The sequence below is a fragment of the Batrachochytrium dendrobatidis genome (assembly GCF_000203795.2).
Source record: "Batrachochytrium dendrobatidis JAM81 unplaced genomic scaffold BATDEscaffold_10, whole genome shotgun sequence".
In the NCBI taxonomy this organism is placed as follows: domain Eukaryota; kingdom Fungi; phylum Chytridiomycota; class Chytridiomycetes; order Rhizophydiales; genus Batrachochytrium; species Batrachochytrium dendrobatidis.
This window is the reverse complement of record NW_006281108.1, coordinates 505,454-521,610: the sequence shown is the minus strand read 5'-3', so window position 1 is coordinate 521,610 and position 16,157 is coordinate 505,454. Positions and strand designations below refer to the sequence as shown.

Sequence of the window (16,157 nt, the reverse complement as noted above, 5' to 3'; positions counted from 1 at the left end):
TACAAACTGGTTTGACACCACTGGATTAGATACTCTTGTGTGTGTTTCAACCTCTCCAGTACGATTTTTTCGACTACATAATGTATCAACAGATCTCATACGTAAATCAGACCAAGACGCCTTGTGCATAACAAAGCTTGCGTGCATGGAGATGAAATCATGTCGGCCATTAACAATCGCATTGTGAGTGCCATAATAAGCTTTCCAGCTGCAAAATGATTTCGGTAATGGCATAGTTTGATTAAAAGTGGAGTTGGATGAAAGAGGATATCGATGGATTGCAAGGTAGCGCCATAGTAAATGATCGTTCCGAATGATAGCATTGTTCCATAGAATACAGACTTGTTGTGATTGCTGAAGTGAGTGCACATCTAAGTATTGCCATATCCTAACCATGAGTTGTTCCGGTATATTCTATTTCATGTCAAAAATGATTCAAACTGCATGTTATGACAACTAAATCCAAATCAATGCCACATTCAAAGCACTAAAACAGCTCTATGCAGGTGTAGCTTGCACATGCTCAAGGTTTGTACCACATCAAAATATACCTGAATGGTCATCTTGACAGAGACTCTGTCTGTAGAATCAAACTTTAAACTTGTTACTCGGCTGGGATATTGATTATCATCAAACAAAGACTTTGATTGAAACTGGTCTTCTGTCTGTGTATCCGAGTAGTCTTGCACAGACAGTGTATTATCAGAATATAGTTCATGAGTTTTCTCCATATACTGCTGAGCCAGACAAAGCATCATTTCAGCCTTGTCCTTGGCAGAAACTCCATCAGCAGAATGGATGCTGGCAAGTCGGTCGAGGTAAGCCTGCTGTCGAATTGCTATGGGATTGGATTTTGCAGAAAAAGAACAATGCAAAGAAGGTATAGAATCAAAGCTACTCTGAGCAGTCGAAGTCTGCGCAGTGATGGTTTGCATGGAGTATTTATAATAATGCAATCTTCAACTCGAATCGATTCTCGAGTCAAAATGTCAAATTCGAGTGGCTTCAATTGTTCCATTTGAACGGTCACGCTCATCGATCATCTTTGTCCAAAATTCACCAGACTATGCATGATATATGATTGCTATTATTATTGTAAAATGTCATTATTTTAGCATGGTGCTAATCTTGACATGCAGATCTGTGTGTTCATCTGCAATTCTTCGTAATGATGTCTGAATCTCCCCTCGAAGTTTTTCTATCATAACAGCCAAAAGTAAAGTTTAAATCATACTATTGGTATACTTCGTGTTCTATTAGCCAAAAACATAAGGTACCATATCACTTACCAGCCTCTTCAATGGCCTGCTCCATTTCTATTCCTGCGATCCTGTTCTCCTCTTCCAATGCTCCGAGTATTCGAATCTAATTCAGTTTTTAAATGCACAGGATAATGTTTGTATCCGATCCGTCGTTGTATATATAACCCAGAATCTATACTCAAAAGGCACTAATACCTGCTCTTCCTCATTTTCAGAAATACCAGGCAGTTGATCTATCAAAAAATCAATGACTTTGGCGGTCTCAACAATATCCTTGGCAGCTGTTTTTGCTAGATCTAATAACCCATTCAATTTAAATACTTGTGACTATATAGTGTCCTTTCATTTTAAAACATACCTTTGTTAGCAAGCCAGTTTGTTTCAATTTGCTCAGACTTCCAGGAAGTAATAGGCAAGTCTGGATTAGTGGACATCAAAGGAGCATCTCGTTGTAGAACGCCAGTTGAAGTGAAGAATATCTCTGTAAGCTATCAATATATACCAAAATGGAGCAGCAACAGTTGTTAGAACAAAACATGGCAACTATACTTGGACACTACAAGTGCATTAGACTGTCCTCTTGTGACTGTTATGCCTTGCCATGCATGCAGTCATTGGCACTCAATTCGATCCAAGCCAGTATCTCACAACAATAGGTAGTGTAATTTTATAAATCCAAGTGAATACCTTTCCAAGGCACTCTTGTAGTTGTGTCAATCTGTCCATACTAATGCAATTCAAAAGTTTGAATTTTGGGCAAGCATTTCATTTCAGAAACTAAAGAATCAAATGGCTTGATATTACTGCATGCCAGGAATTTAAAACTTTTGAAACTATTCTTTGCAAATACATTGAAAGCATCTGCCTATTACAGTATACTGAAATGGTTTGTTGGCAGACAATCAAATATCCAAACTACCGTTCGTACATTTAAGAATTATAATCCGTTTCAGTCGCAGATTGATTTGATAGATTGTCCATTTCACATCCAAAATTCAACATCTAATAATATACTGTCTAGTACATGCCATTCATTTGTGCTCTAGAAGAATCATCATTATCATCGGATATTTCCTTGATTAGCATTTGCACCAGACTGAGTTTTGTTTGCATAATACGTAAAGCAGTGGTTACAATCTCCTTTGGATCGATTGCACCTGTTCCCTCTACTGTCATGTAAAACTTGTCTGGTTTGGCATTAAAATCAAACGGCTCATCATCCACGACTTCTGGTTCTAGTAGACCGTTTGCAGAAACAGGCCATTCCGACTTGATATCATCTTCAACCCAGTACGTGGTGTGTCGCAATCGGTTATGTGGATCATATTCAAAAGCTATACCAGCACATGGAGACCATTTTGCATGCTCCTTTGCAGTTCCTTTCTTTGCAATACAACGAAGGTTAATCTCTTGTCCTTTGCGCAGCTTGGCGATCATGATGCCAGAATCATCGTCACCATGAATGATGGGCATAATGCTCGAATGTGATGAAATCAAATCTCTGGATGTCACTTCTCGAGTAAACTCTTCGTCACACCGGACATTGAGATGAAGCTCCACTGAGCATTGTGGACAGTATTGTGTACACGAGCAGTCTCTGGTATATGTGATTGTGCCAACCTGCTCAGAGTTGAGCGGGATCAGTCCAAGTCTATGAGCCAGAAACTCGTCAGTAAGCACCGACTGATGAGTATAGTTGATCATGACCAATATCATAGGATAACTAGTTTAGTATCAATGATAAACAAGACCAACTGGACCTACAGCCAGTCATTGTCATAAAGTAATATATAGATAGATGATTGCATGCAACAGCAGAACTCACACTGTTGCTTTCAAACTCGACCAAGTCAATGGCGACGGTAGGAACCTCGGCAATCATTGTACGACGAAGAGCATTGGCAACGGACAGGTCGGTGTTGCCGAGAATAAAAGACACTGACTTTGTATTCTGTGTGTCTATGATGCTGGTAACCTGTACTATTGGTCCCGACTGTGCAGAAAAGGCTGCATCCATAATGTGTGATTGCTGGCAAGTTGAAAACCAATTTCTATTTGCTGCCCATCTTGCTTATGCACTGCCAAGTTGGATTATTCTGTTCATTCTGCTTGCAGTGTTTCCTAGTATTTCGCTGCACATTTTATTCGTTTATTTTGTATTAATGCATTCTGCTCATACAGTCATTAATATACAGTTGAAATCCGTTAATTTAGTATCGCAAGATTCAGTCATTGAATGCAAACATCTATTCTCAAACTACTCGAGCTCATTGATCAACTCTTGATGAATCAAACAGTCTGTTCATTGTTGATCTAGTCAAATCTGATTAAACTGTTGCCATTTTCAATCTGGCTCATTAAATGATGGCACGTTTCTGTAGGTTATGAGATACTTCATATAGTTGCTGCACCCAAATAACTTGAAACTCCGACTTGATGCCATTTAGACGGAGCTACTAAGACGCGATGTAAATTCAATTGTGACGATATATAAAATCAATAGCTTTGGATTCAATGTGGCACTTGAGCAGATGGCCGCACCAGATTAGCAAATTGGGGCTTAATATAGATTGTTAATTCAAATATCTGGCACTGTAAAACCCTTTTCTTTAACTACTGTTTCCGATTATATTCGAGTTTGTTTTATGTCAACTAATAGTACATTCAAAATCAAATTTGATACTCGACCACAGGACTTGCTAAAAAATACTCATTCAGTATCTTCATCCATTATGTCATTTTCTGTATCACAGCACAATTTTTTGGGAATCTCGAGCAACAATCCAATGACCACGGTAAGAGTACTGCGGATTGCATGCACCATCCTGGATTATAGTCGCTGTAAACTTCATGGTTGCATTTCTATTTCAGTTCAAGTGATATGCTTTTGTATCGTTGAATATGAATCTCATGTTTGTGGTTAATCTCAATGTAGACGTATACAGGACAGTCCACTCTACCATCGGTATTTGCTTCGTCGCCAATCGTGCCATCACAGGTTCCTGCTGGATTTATTCCTTCAAATACTTTTACAGCTACAGAATTTACTTTATTGACAACCCTAGTGCAAGGATCAAGTGTGTCGTCTCTTGCAAACACAATTACAAAAACATTGCCAGTTTCATTACTTGCAAGCCCGACTGTAAGTTGAGTTGCCGCGTTTGTCTAGAAAATTATATAAATCAAAGTGCTAAACTAGCCTCACGGCTTTTATTCTCATTTGATCAAGACTTTGGATGGAGTTTCAGGAGTGGGGATTTTCACGCCGTTGACTATTACCTCTTTACCGTTACTAACGAGCAGTACATGGGCAGCAGATCAAACATTCGTACCAACTCTGTCCGATGCCGATCCCATGTCTTCATTTAGTCCAACTATATCCGAGCTATCCACTTTGTCATTGACAGCTCCTACTTCTTTAATAAGCTCCTTGTCGGCCGAAAGTCCTCCTTCAACATCCTTGACTCTTGCACGAGTCGGTGGTGGTATTATAGGCGGTGTAGTTTTCTGTGCCTTGTTCTTTTTATTTTTAAAACTATTCATTGTTTCCAAGCGGCCAAACAGATCCATTATCGATGATAATGTGGAGCTTGACGATACATTTAACCAAAACAAAGAATCTTTGGAATTTTACAAGCAGTCGACTAATCCGGTGCAACGAATTAAATTTCTTTCAAAAAACCCATTTGGGAGCCAATCTAGTTCGCATCTTTCAACTCAGATTCCATGTGCTACGCCTAGTCGTTCCACTCAGCTTCCCATTGACTCCTATGATTTAAAACTTTCTCAAGACAAGGAACCTGATTATGCTCCGCCGTCTAAACTATGGACAGTACCACATTCAGATGGCATGGCTCAACAATCGCTTGGTTCGAAATCAGAAAATGCTGGTCAGTCTCTAAACATACCATACTTTTCAAACTCCACCCCGTTTGCTGTTCCAGAAGCAATCTATACTCGAAATGATCACTCGTATCTTGGGACTCGGCCACAACAAAATTCGTATGATAACCCATCTGGCTATTACAATCCGATCGTCACAACTCAACCACCTCCTTTTTTCAATTCGGAAGCTCTGCCTAATTCTGTCAATACACCTGCTTTTTCAAACAATAGTCAAGTTTCCAACATGCCATATCAAGGATTCAATGCCCCAACTGTAAATTACAAGAATGACAATAAGCCGATGTTTGATGTTGCCCCGACCGAGAAACAGCTAGTCTCTGCAAATATCCCAGTAAACTCGCACATAAATGAACACATGGATGAAGCTAACCAGCCATCTCAATGGGGAGTTTCGCGAGTTGATACCGATTTCTCAAACACTGCTGGCCATGGTGATGACGCGACTGCATTCAATAATATCAACTGGGTAATGGTGCGTCATGCTAGCATTTTTTCCAACAGTGGATCAGAGTTCAACTCCAAAGCCGTATCCAACGTGTACGATACAACCAACAATGCGTTTGCAATGTATCCCAATCCTATGCCAAATGTAAAGCCCAACGAGGATAATGCAAAACTACCACGTGCAAAAAAATCAGCCAATAATCCGATATCATCGACCCTTTCTCAAGTGATTGAACTGTACGATGCAAATGGCTTGGCCAAAAACGGTCAGCGATCGAGTGTGCTTCATATGAAGGCAATTTCACACTACGCAGCAGTTATGGAAGACGAACTGGCAATGGAAAAGGGCGACCTGGTTAATATCTATCAGATATTCCCAGATGGTATGCTTTGAAAAACTGACTAGTGTTGTAGACTTATTTTTTTATTGCAGTTTAACCCACCCATTTACTTTACATTTCAATTTTAAATAGGATGGGGGTATGGCGAAAATCTAGAAAGCGGAGCTCGAGGCATGTGTCCAATGAACTTTTTGTCACCACCGCCCAACCCAACGAGCCATGTCGTGGATTCAACATAAGATTGCAATGTCAAATATTTGAGATAACTCTATGATTTTCTATCAGTTTATACTCTTTCCAACATTAAATTTACAAGTACACAAACTCAAACCGACTTTATTCAATAGTCAAGTGCATACTTGTATACTTGAAATACATACTCTTTAAAGTAACAAATAAAAACTATTTTCAAATTGAGTTTGTAATGAGTGGATGACAGTTGTCGGCAGTTTGTTTTCGGGAACGAATGGCACGGAGTAGAGATACGGCACTCCAAGTCAGTAACTGTGCACCTTGTTTTGCTCCAGTTGATGCATTCCATTGTTCACTCAACTCCAAATTTCCATGGTTTTCCTCTAAATTGCTTAAACTGCTTACTCGATCAATAATCTTATCGCCATGCTGAACCAATGCCTGTACAATCTGCTTGAACACTTTGTCTGTCCAAATAATGCTTCCGCCAAGCGTACCAATCGGTTCAGAAATAGTTGATCCGGCATATCTATTGATATAATCCAATGTGGTGTAAGTGAGTAAAATACTGCGTGCCTGGCACCAATGCCCAACAACATTGTAAACATGTTCAGCTAGAGCACACGTTGCAAGTGGCCATGGATTTCCTTTTGAAAATCCCAGACCATCATACACATCCTCTGGATAGCGTCCAACGACAACTTGAGCAGATGTGTTGGCATTGATTGGGTAGAGTGTAGACATGGTGTCTGTGTATCGAATCAAAGTAGATAAAATACGATCATCCCATGGAGCATAAATGGCCGAATGCGTGGAGTTGAATGATGTAGCTACAAGCGAGGCAATAATGACAGCAATATCCAACTGCGATGTCTTTGATGATAGTCCTCCTTTCCAATCGACTGTGGCAAGCAAATGTTTTTTGATAGGATCCCAGTGTAAATGCAATGCAGATTCAATGTGTTGTGCCTGTATTAGATACCAATCTGCAGCAGGGCGATCATTCAAAGCCATCGCCAGCTGAGCCCCAGAAACCAAAGCTGCATGCTGAACCATTCTAGTAAAAAAATGAGTGCCTAGCGACTCTTCCCATAAATCGAACGATGGAGCATGCCATTGTTGTGAAATATACTCTAGATCGCGCTTGATGACAGACTGTGTTGGCAGACGACTGTCATAAAGCAGTGTTTGAACAAATTCCTTGCGACTAGGTCTGTGCTTGAGGATGAACTGAGCATATTCTACAAGAACCAATGCTCGTAGTGCTGGCCCATCATTTTGTGGTCTCCCCCATTCAGCCATAAACGGCGACCCATCGACATAAAACTTGGGCTCTCCAAGCCCAGATCGTGCAAATGGTGACTCTTGATGTTGTTTGGATAGTTGAGCATAATCATCTAGCAGTCTTTCCAGCTCTGGATGCGGTTGTGCTGGATCTTGTGAACTGCTCTGTATCATGTCTAGCACAGACATAAAAGATATGGATGCATCTCTCACCCAATGGTAGTAATAGTCTGGATTCTTATGAGAGGGAGAGGCAATGACGGTTCCTCTTGGTGCTCCTGGTGAATGAGTGTTGGCGAACAGCACCAGTTTGCATCTGCGTAATAGTTTGTTGGTTACAGAGGGTTTATCAGCAACAATTGGCAGTAACTGCAATGGGATTTGTGCAGTCATCCAATAGGCAGATACTTGGATGGAAGCCAGTCCCAATAGCCCATAGCAGTACGCAAATAACAATAGTCCAGGCATTGCAATATGAACACAATAGCTGCTGCAATTCTCAAGTCTTTATTGATTGTAGATTCTAAATCTCCACAAACCTTGAAGCAGTTTAGCACTTTACACTCTTGTGCTACTTGGCATCATTCCCACTATATTCATCGGATTAGGAATTCTGGTCTACCTTCAATCATATATGTTCAAATGAAGTGGATTGTCCAACTTGATGCTGTCAAAAGTATCTTTATTTTTCATGATAATAGCCGATATAATTCAGATTAGATTCGGCAACAAGACAATGCATTGAATCCACACACTCTGCTTTTACAACTAGCGAAAAGGACATGAGAATGGAGAGATAAATATGAAATTGTTAGCAATCATTCCCATTGTCGCTAGCTGTAATGATGACCAACGCGACTGGACTGAAAGGCAATAAAACTCGCCAAAATGATTATACTACAACGATATCGCAATCAATCCAAACGAGCAAAAAATACATCCATATTGCCATGCAAAACTCTACTCAATTTGCACAATCTCCGATATCTAAAAAAAAGTCTATTCTGTCGGTGGTTTTTGGAGACTGTTGTGGAATTTCCACTTTAAATCGGAATCGCAGAAACACTTTGGCAACTTCAGACATAAGTAGTTTGGACTCGCTGGTCATGAAAACATGCTCAACCACTGAAAAAACAACCAACATAAATGATCATGTTTCAAATTCGAGCAGAATAAAAACTCCGATTGCTATTGGGCATGCCATTTGGCTCAGCAAATACCAGGAGAGTAACTCGAATCAAAAGCGACTGCTTCCAAGTAACTCTGATGCTTGTGTCCAACAATGGCCTTCTAATGCTCAACAGGCTTCAGATGAAAAATCTTCCGCCACCACATCTAATCCAACACAAGCCAATGGACGTGCAAGTTTACCATTGAGATCGTTTGCCTCTAGCACATTTCCACAAGCAAGTACTTCAGTCGCATCAAAAGAACAGGTTCTACATAGTATGTCGCATAGATTCAATGCCGACTCACTATTATTGGAAATAGGCGATGGGCTAGATGATTCATATAGTCGCAACGATCTTCGAAACACCATTGAAGCATTTACTAGCGATGCGTTGGCGAAAGAGGTAGAGCGAGGATACGATCCATTAATGGCCATGAATCAAGCCAATTACGTATCACTACATGACTGCCCTCAAAACCCTCGACATTCCACTTGTTGTTCATTGACAGACAGCTCCAATCTACTTAGTAGTCTTCTTTCGGCTTTTCCGCAAGACGATAAGCTATCTACTTTGGAAGCATTTGGAGTGATTGACTCGCTGAGTCACTTTTCAGATGTGCTGGATACATCAGGGTCAATGAGTTTGTCATCTAGAAGACCGTCCATTTCAAACCTGCGTCGTTCAGTTGCTATAGACTATTCACACAACTCATCAGCGCTACTACAGCCTAAACCACGCCCCATCCAACCTTCTAAATCATCATCGGTACTTGCGAGAAAAACTGATAAAGTACCTTTAGCAGAAATCAGCTGTTTCGAGAAATACAAGGAAAACCTTTTAAGCTCATATCCCTTGATTACTTCAAAGCCAATCAATAGGCACAAGTTGGCATACATGAATATACTCCAAACCACATCCAACTCCCAAAACAAACTAAATGTAGGGTCCGGACCCATTAATAAGACTTCAGTCAACAGTTTACGATCTGAAGATACGGTCAGCATTAAAAGTAATTCTTCAGTAGCTGAATCAATCACATTACCATCTACAGATTCAGCACCTCATATCCGTGGAATTCTTAAAAACAGCATGTCCACTTCAATACCATTACAGGCTGGATGCAATCCAAATTTGATTGTCGATCATGGTGGTCAGACTGAAAAATCAAACTCGGCTGATGTTAGGCGAGAATGGCTTGATTTGGCAAATATTACACCTAACCCATCGAGCCAAGTGCCTGGGTTTGGCGATGATTTTATATACTCGTTTTTAAAAGCACATCCAGATCTTGGACAATCAAGCCAAAAAACCAGTACACCATTAAATATTTCTGATGCTGGAATGCACTTTACAACGGCACAACTGGAAAGTGAGCTCCCCGAAATGGAGCGCAGACTCAAGCAACGGATGCGTCCGGCAGTTTTTATCGCTGGTGAGTATATCATTTACAAGCATGACATTGGGCAGCAAATGTACTTTTTAAGTAAAGGAAAAGTCGAGGTGGTTTCTGCTAATGGCAAAGTGCAATACAGCGTAATTAACTGCGGATCATTTTTTGGTATGCATTAAGAACTGAATAAGCAGTGACAATAACTTTTAGACACTTGACACGATTTGTTGATGAATTGTATCTAGGTGAACTTGGAGTGTTGTTTGATATTCCTCGAACAGCATCAGTCAGAGCTATTGAAAACTGTATATGCATGGTATTGACACGAAAAAATCTCGAAGAGGTAATGAAGGGTTTTCCTGCTATATCGGAGCGCTTCCAACAGGTTGTACTGTCTCGAATGGAGGAAGTAAACAAAAAGCGAGCCTCTGCAAAGCGAGTCACAATCTCTTATGACATTCCTGGGGTCCAAAGCACTGTGGGTACGTTAATTTGTCGAGTTAAAATACCCCAAAGTCATCTTTACAGTTGTTGATTTGAGTGAATCTATCTATTAGAACCCAAGATACTATACCCTGAAGTAGAAAAACAAGCAGTTGCGTGAGTACCATATACTCGGAATAAACTGATTTATTTTACACTCTGGCACATGCAATTGTATAGTAATGTGAAGCTTGGGCTTTTTGGATAGAATCTCGAGTCGAGCAGATTCGTATCAACACGCGGTCTATCCAAGAGCCGGCCAGCAAGCTTTCCTAAGCTAGTTTTTAGTTTTTGATTTTAAACAATCTTTAGTCATGTCCATGCAGTATATTCATGAGGGTGAAGGTATGAATATCCAAATGGCTTTGAATTCTACTGACGAGGCAGCAATACATCAAGCTAGTATACAAACACAACTTATGAATCTACACTTAAAATCACCTTCCAATAATGCAAACCTCAAAGCTGGACAAGATGATGCTACCTATCCAAGAAAAACCAATCCAATATATCTGTCAGGAACATTGGATATAGGAGCTACATCTACTTTAAATGAATTTAATGCAGGGTCTATAGCCAACCCACTACCACCTAGCCATGCTGCAGGTCTTGGCACAGAAACGGAACACGGCAGCAACGATAAAGCACACTCTGACAAAAGTGAGCAGTACACACCAGCTAGTCAATTTCGCTCATTACCTTTACAAGAGAACCATTATATACCAGTCTCGCAAGGACATCCATTCAAGCATCTTCACGCGTCGCTCCAACACCAAAGCATACCGTCTGAAGGTACAGTCTCCATCCCAGAGAGACGGAAGCAGTCTAGTGATGACAATACAAGAAATGAAGGGTCAATAGAACATCAGGAGCAAAGGTTGACTGACTTTCATAATGTTGCAATGTCAATACCGGGATTGTCAAATACACTGGCACCAAATTCTTGTGACCCAATATCTCCAAATCATTTAAAACCAAAGTTCTCAAAAGATGTCCATTCTCCAGTCTCCATACAAAGTCATAATGATATTCAACAGTCGTCAAACACTAGTCATTTATCTTCTACTCCAGCACCTCATTCTCCAGCTGGCTCATTTGACCATCGCCACGAAGAGAGTATTCGTGTTCGACGTAAGCGAGGACAATCGGATGTGGGAGCATATGCACCAAAACTGGATGATTTGATCCACCAATCAAAAGGTGCAGTGCTTGAAACAAAGCATGATCATGAGGGTTATTCCAATACCAACCAACAAGAAGCTATCAGTCCTGAAAGGTATCGGCCACCACAAAAACGGCAAATGCAAGAACAGGCGCAGCAATACTTTCAATCACCATCAAATACTTGGCAACAACTAAAACAGGCTCCAGCAGTACAACAACCATCGTTTGCCATGCCAAATATATATGGACGCGATAACCAATATCCATCGCGTAATATGTGGGATCAGTCAAACCAAATGTATTCTAACCAGATGATGTATCCTAACCAATTTAATGGGTGGAACCTGCAAAATGCATATTCACACACATCAAGGAATCCAGAGTCTGTGGATTTGCCAAGCAAAGGAAATTTCTCTTTAGAGTATCATCCGCAACTATTTCCGAATTCCGGTACAAAAATGCATTCAAACTTTGTAGAGAGTCCTGTGGGAAACTATCCATTTGGTGGAATTGTTCCAATACAGTATCCCGATATTGGCTTTACGGATAATCGCGGATACCGTTATTTGGATCCTAGTGTGTGTTATCAAAGAACCGGCCAATCAGATATGCATCAATACGAACAGATGGATTTACAAGAATTACAAAAACAAGAGCAAATGAAGCGCATGAAACAGCAACAACTAGAGGCTCCGTCTCAAGCAAAAAAGTCTGCTCGTAAGCAAAAGCGATCGGTTACAATTGGCGAGGCATTCAAGCCAGCAGATGAATTGGGTTGTGCATTACCTCTAATCCAACCAGATCCAAAAAATACTGTTCAATCTTTTCAAAAAAATTCAGAACAGAATCAAATACAGTTTCCAACCTCATCTTCAAATCCAAATCGCCAGCAATTTCCGGCAATTCAGACAGGAACTGCAGTTATACTTCAGCAGCCACCAACACTTCATCCACAAACTAATGCTATTCCAGATACAATCAAGCCCGTAGTTATTACGCAAGGAACTTCAAATTCTGTAGTATGGACCTCGACATCAGAGTCTGCTACAAAAATAAGCGGAACCTCGGAGGCTATTGAAAAAAAACCACCCAGTTTTATTCCCAGTCTAACAAATGTTTTGACAACGGATTCATTGCCAGTATTTCCCGCTGAAGGAAAACCAACTTATTCAACTGGTCTATCAGGGATAAATGCAAACCCAAATATAAACATTGGGTTTGGTTCACAATCCGAAGAAAAAGAACGACTTTCCATCATTCATTCACTAGGAATTGGCGATTTTACTGACCAACCTCGACTCAACAAGATCACCCAAATGACTGCAAGGTTACTTGGTGGTACATGCTGTGTTATTAGTATTGTTGATATAGATAAAGTGATTTGGAAATCAACATTCTGGTCAAATAACCCAATGCAAATCAAGGAAGAGCCTCGATATGAATCATTTTGTTCGTGGGTTGTGCAGGATGACACTGGTCGTGGCATCACCATTTTAGATTCTCGCGTTGATCCGCGATGTGTTCATATGCGTGCAAAACCAGGACTAGAGTTTTATGCTGGTGTTCCATTAACAACAGGAAATCGTAAACGCATCGGTGCATTGAGCATTCGCGGATCTCCACGAGCGCAATTTAGTGTGATGGACATGAATATCCTACATGAAATGGCATTTTGGGCAACAGGAGAAATTGAGACAATATCTCAAAAGCGAGAGCTGGAGTTTCGTGAAACTATGCTCAAGGCACATATTCGAATTGCCAAAATGGTAGAAAAGTCACGCAACATTGAACGTCCAATTGCGTCTGGATCTGTTGAAAAGGCATTGGGGATTATTAGAGAAGCACTACGAGCATCAAGCGTACTCTTGCTAAGATTTGTGTTGGATGGGAATGTAACAAAATCTGTTTTACAGGCTTATTCTACTTCTCCAAACGCAACCTCTTCGTTGACTATTGAGGGCGAAATTTTTCAGGAACTGGCAATGATGACACTTAAAAAAGAGCCTTTGAATGCACCGTTGCATTTAGACTCACTTGCAACAGGGCCTATAACTAAAGATGTGGACAACTATCTCAACAAAAATATTGTGCGTTGTGCAAGTGAGCTTTTATGGAGTGCAAATCGGCCAACCGGTGTATTAGCTGCGTTTTTTGAAGGAAACTATCGGTATTTGTCGGCTCAGGTATCTTCAATACACTGGAAATTGATCGTATATTTGTAAAACATACGATCAATTCATATCTTTTGTAGCAACTAGATTAAATCAATTAACTGTCGTTTGATTTGACTACTATAAATATAGGAATTGTCGTTTGTTACATCAGGAGCAGCAGTATTTTCGGCGTTTTTAGAAACAGTAGATTTGGTTGAAGCATTTTCTCAGGCACATGCACACTCTAAGGGGTTAGCATCTGCATTGAAGAAGCACTCGGCTCCTTTTGGACAGACTCACGGACTTGCTCCCATCATCATGATTCTTGAACCCATGTTCCCACCTGCCAAAGGATTTGTATCCTTGTTTGACGATACAGATAGTTTACCAGCTACAACGTATGGAAGTGGACTGTTGGCGCAATGTCTACCACTCACTGAACCTGTAGCGAGTAAAGGGCCAAAAGGTCAGGCACAGGCACAGGCTCTTGCGCATTTAAATGATATGGAATCTGTCATGGGTTCTGGTGCCAATAAAGAAAAAGATCCATCTTCCAGCGTGCCCAGCTTATCGACTTTGAAGCTTGCTGGAGAAAATCGCGCACTTGCTCAACTCACACCGACAGAAAGTGTCGAGATCATGTCAGATTTTTCACAAATGGTTGATGTGCTATCTGATCGCTTTTCCTTAAAACGAGCAAAGCGATGCGGTAATATGTATATTTTATTGGCAAATATTGGACCCGATACAGGTACACCGGAAACCGTGGCTGCAATGGCACATGAGCTTTTTTTTACCCTCGATATCTATAATCGCAAGACGCAAAGAAACATTAGAGCCCGTGTTGGTATTCATTGCGATTTTTTGCCTGTTGAGATAGCAACCGAAACACAAACTTTAAAAGACATGTGGACAAATATGGTTCACTTTGCGTATCGACTGGAAAGAAGCACAAACTCTACACTGGTATCAGACATATTCTATCATCAAACCAAGGAGAAATGTACATATGAACAAGCCTCCACCATACTGGTTCGTGGTCAAGGTATGCTTAACAAGCTGTTGAACGTCACGGGTGTGTTTTATAAGCACATTTGCACCATGTACTGACTTTGGATTTATACCTTGTTGAATATACATAGGATCGTTTATGACGTATCGCCTGATTGGTATGGTTTTGACTAGTCCAGATTCATCAAAAAATGATATGGCGACCGCCATATTACCTAAAGAGAATAAAATCAACGACAATGGCTCGCTGTTTATGCAGAGATTGGTTACAGGAGCACCGTCACAGCTTCAGGCACCCAACAACGGAGACTCTTCCAATAGCGGAAGTGCAGGAAATGGAGGGGAACCAGGAGTAAATGGAGTATCAGGAAATGTTGGTTTGGGTGGATCTGGGGGAGTTCCGAGAGTAGGAGGTATAGAAACGGGCAGGATAGACGCCAGTCACGCTTCCAAGACTAAAAAATCTAAAGCGTGCCTAGTAATGTAACTATAATTGGAAATAAAATAAATATTTCTGTACCCAGACTACCAAATAGCGTGGTGTCTGATACAACTCTCAAAACCTTGTATAATGAGTCAGTGAATATAGATATCTTGATTGTTGAAAGAGTATTGCAATACTGATCAAGTGTTCATTTGTCTTGAAAATCAAAGTGGTGTACTTTAAGAGATATCAAATGAGATTAGCTTGACCAGTCATTCCAACCACCAGAATAGTTCAAAATGCTATTGATGATCAAGGACAATAAAAAGGAGATTTTGGGTGAGAAACATTGACAATTGATATAAAAATAGTGATTGGCATATTTTACCTAGTATACCCATTTTCCATAAAACATTGAGCAGCTTTTGCACTACGAACTCCAGAACGACAGTAGACTGTTATGTTCTTGTTGCAATCTGGCTTGTCAAAATGGTATTGCTTGCGGAACTCTTCAGAATTTAAAGCAAGTGCTGATTGGAGGGACCCAACCGGAATATTGTGGGCAGTGGGAATCATACCAGCGCTGGTTTCGCTTGGTTCACGAACATCAATCAAAAGTGTCTAATATGGTTGTATACGTGCATAGATGTTTGAACTATAAAATTAATATCATGGCTCTACTACACAATATAATCATTAAATTTGGACAGACCTGTGGCGTTTCAGATATAATCGTATCTTTGATGAATGACTTGTCGACAGTAGATGCTGGACTACAAATGTTTGAAGACATTGGGGCAGATAAAGCAATATTATTCAGATAAACGAATGCCGAGGTCGTAAAGAAGCAACTTCAAGATGGTGTGTAAATAAGAATAATAGCCGAATGTTCAACTGCATTCAAGCCCATCCTCAGGATGCTAGATACATG

At 40.4% G+C, this 16,157-nt stretch overlaps 6 protein-coding genes across 6 annotated transcripts; 2 read left to right on the top strand and 4 right to left on the bottom strand.

Moving 5' to 3' along the window:
• Positions 1-1,106: 1,106 nt before the first annotated feature.
• BATDEDRAFT_26581 (uncharacterized protein) lies at positions 1,107-1,988 on the bottom strand (the record flags this gene model as incomplete). Its single annotated transcript, XM_006680643.1, has 5 exons — positions 1,107-1,198; positions 1,290-1,365; positions 1,458-1,558; positions 1,621-1,750; positions 1,950-1,988. The coding sequence occupies 5 exons, from the start codon at positions 1,986-1,988 to the stop codon at positions 1,107-1,109; spliced, it is 438 nt and encodes a 145-aa protein (XP_006680706.1).
• A 286-nt stretch (positions 1,989-2,274) lies between these two features.
• Positions 2,275-3,279, bottom strand: BATDEDRAFT_20338 (DNA-directed RNA polymerase II core subunit RPB3; the record flags this gene model as incomplete). The annotated part of the gene is made up of 2 exons (XM_006680593.1): positions 2,275-2,945; positions 3,088-3,279. 2 exons carry the CDS (start codon positions 3,277-3,279, stop codon positions 2,280-2,282), a joined length of 858 nt encoding a protein of 285 aa, XP_006680656.1. The 3' UTR covers positions 2,275-2,279.
• A 715-nt stretch (positions 3,280-3,994) lies between these two features.
• BATDEDRAFT_26579 (uncharacterized protein) lies at positions 3,995-6,192 on the top strand (the record flags this gene model as incomplete). The annotated part of the gene is made up of 4 exons (XM_006680642.1): positions 3,995-4,057; positions 4,198-4,404; positions 4,492-5,995; positions 6,086-6,192. The coding sequence occupies 4 exons, from the start codon at positions 3,995-3,997 to the stop codon at positions 6,190-6,192; spliced, it is 1,881 nt and encodes a 626-aa protein (XP_006680705.1).
• A 169-nt stretch (positions 6,193-6,361) lies between these two features.
• Positions 6,362-7,822, bottom strand: BATDEDRAFT_12991 (glucan 1,4-alpha-glucosidase; the record flags this gene model as incomplete). The annotated part of the gene is made up of 1 exon (XM_006680557.1): positions 6,362-7,822. The coding sequence occupies one exon, from the start codon at positions 7,820-7,822 to the stop codon at positions 6,362-6,364; it is 1,461 nt and encodes a 486-aa protein (XP_006680620.1).
• A 557-nt stretch (positions 7,823-8,379) lies between these two features.
• Positions 8,380-15,289, top strand: BATDEDRAFT_90569 (uncharacterized protein; the record flags this gene model as incomplete). The annotated part of the gene is made up of 5 exons (XM_006680879.1): positions 8,380-10,159; positions 10,237-10,473; positions 10,787-13,821; positions 13,942-14,866; positions 14,934-15,289. 5 exons carry the CDS (start codon positions 8,380-8,382, stop codon positions 15,287-15,289), a joined length of 6,333 nt encoding a protein of 2,110 aa, XP_006680942.1.
• Positions 15,290-15,610: 321 nt separating this feature from the next.
• Positions 15,611-16,019, bottom strand: BATDEDRAFT_26576 (uncharacterized protein; the record flags this gene model as incomplete). Its single annotated transcript, XM_006680641.1, has 2 exons — positions 15,611-15,847; positions 15,939-16,019. The coding sequence occupies 2 exons, from the start codon at positions 16,017-16,019 to the stop codon at positions 15,611-15,613; spliced, it is 318 nt and encodes a 105-aa protein (XP_006680704.1).
• Between the last annotated feature and the right edge of the window lie 138 nt (positions 16,020-16,157).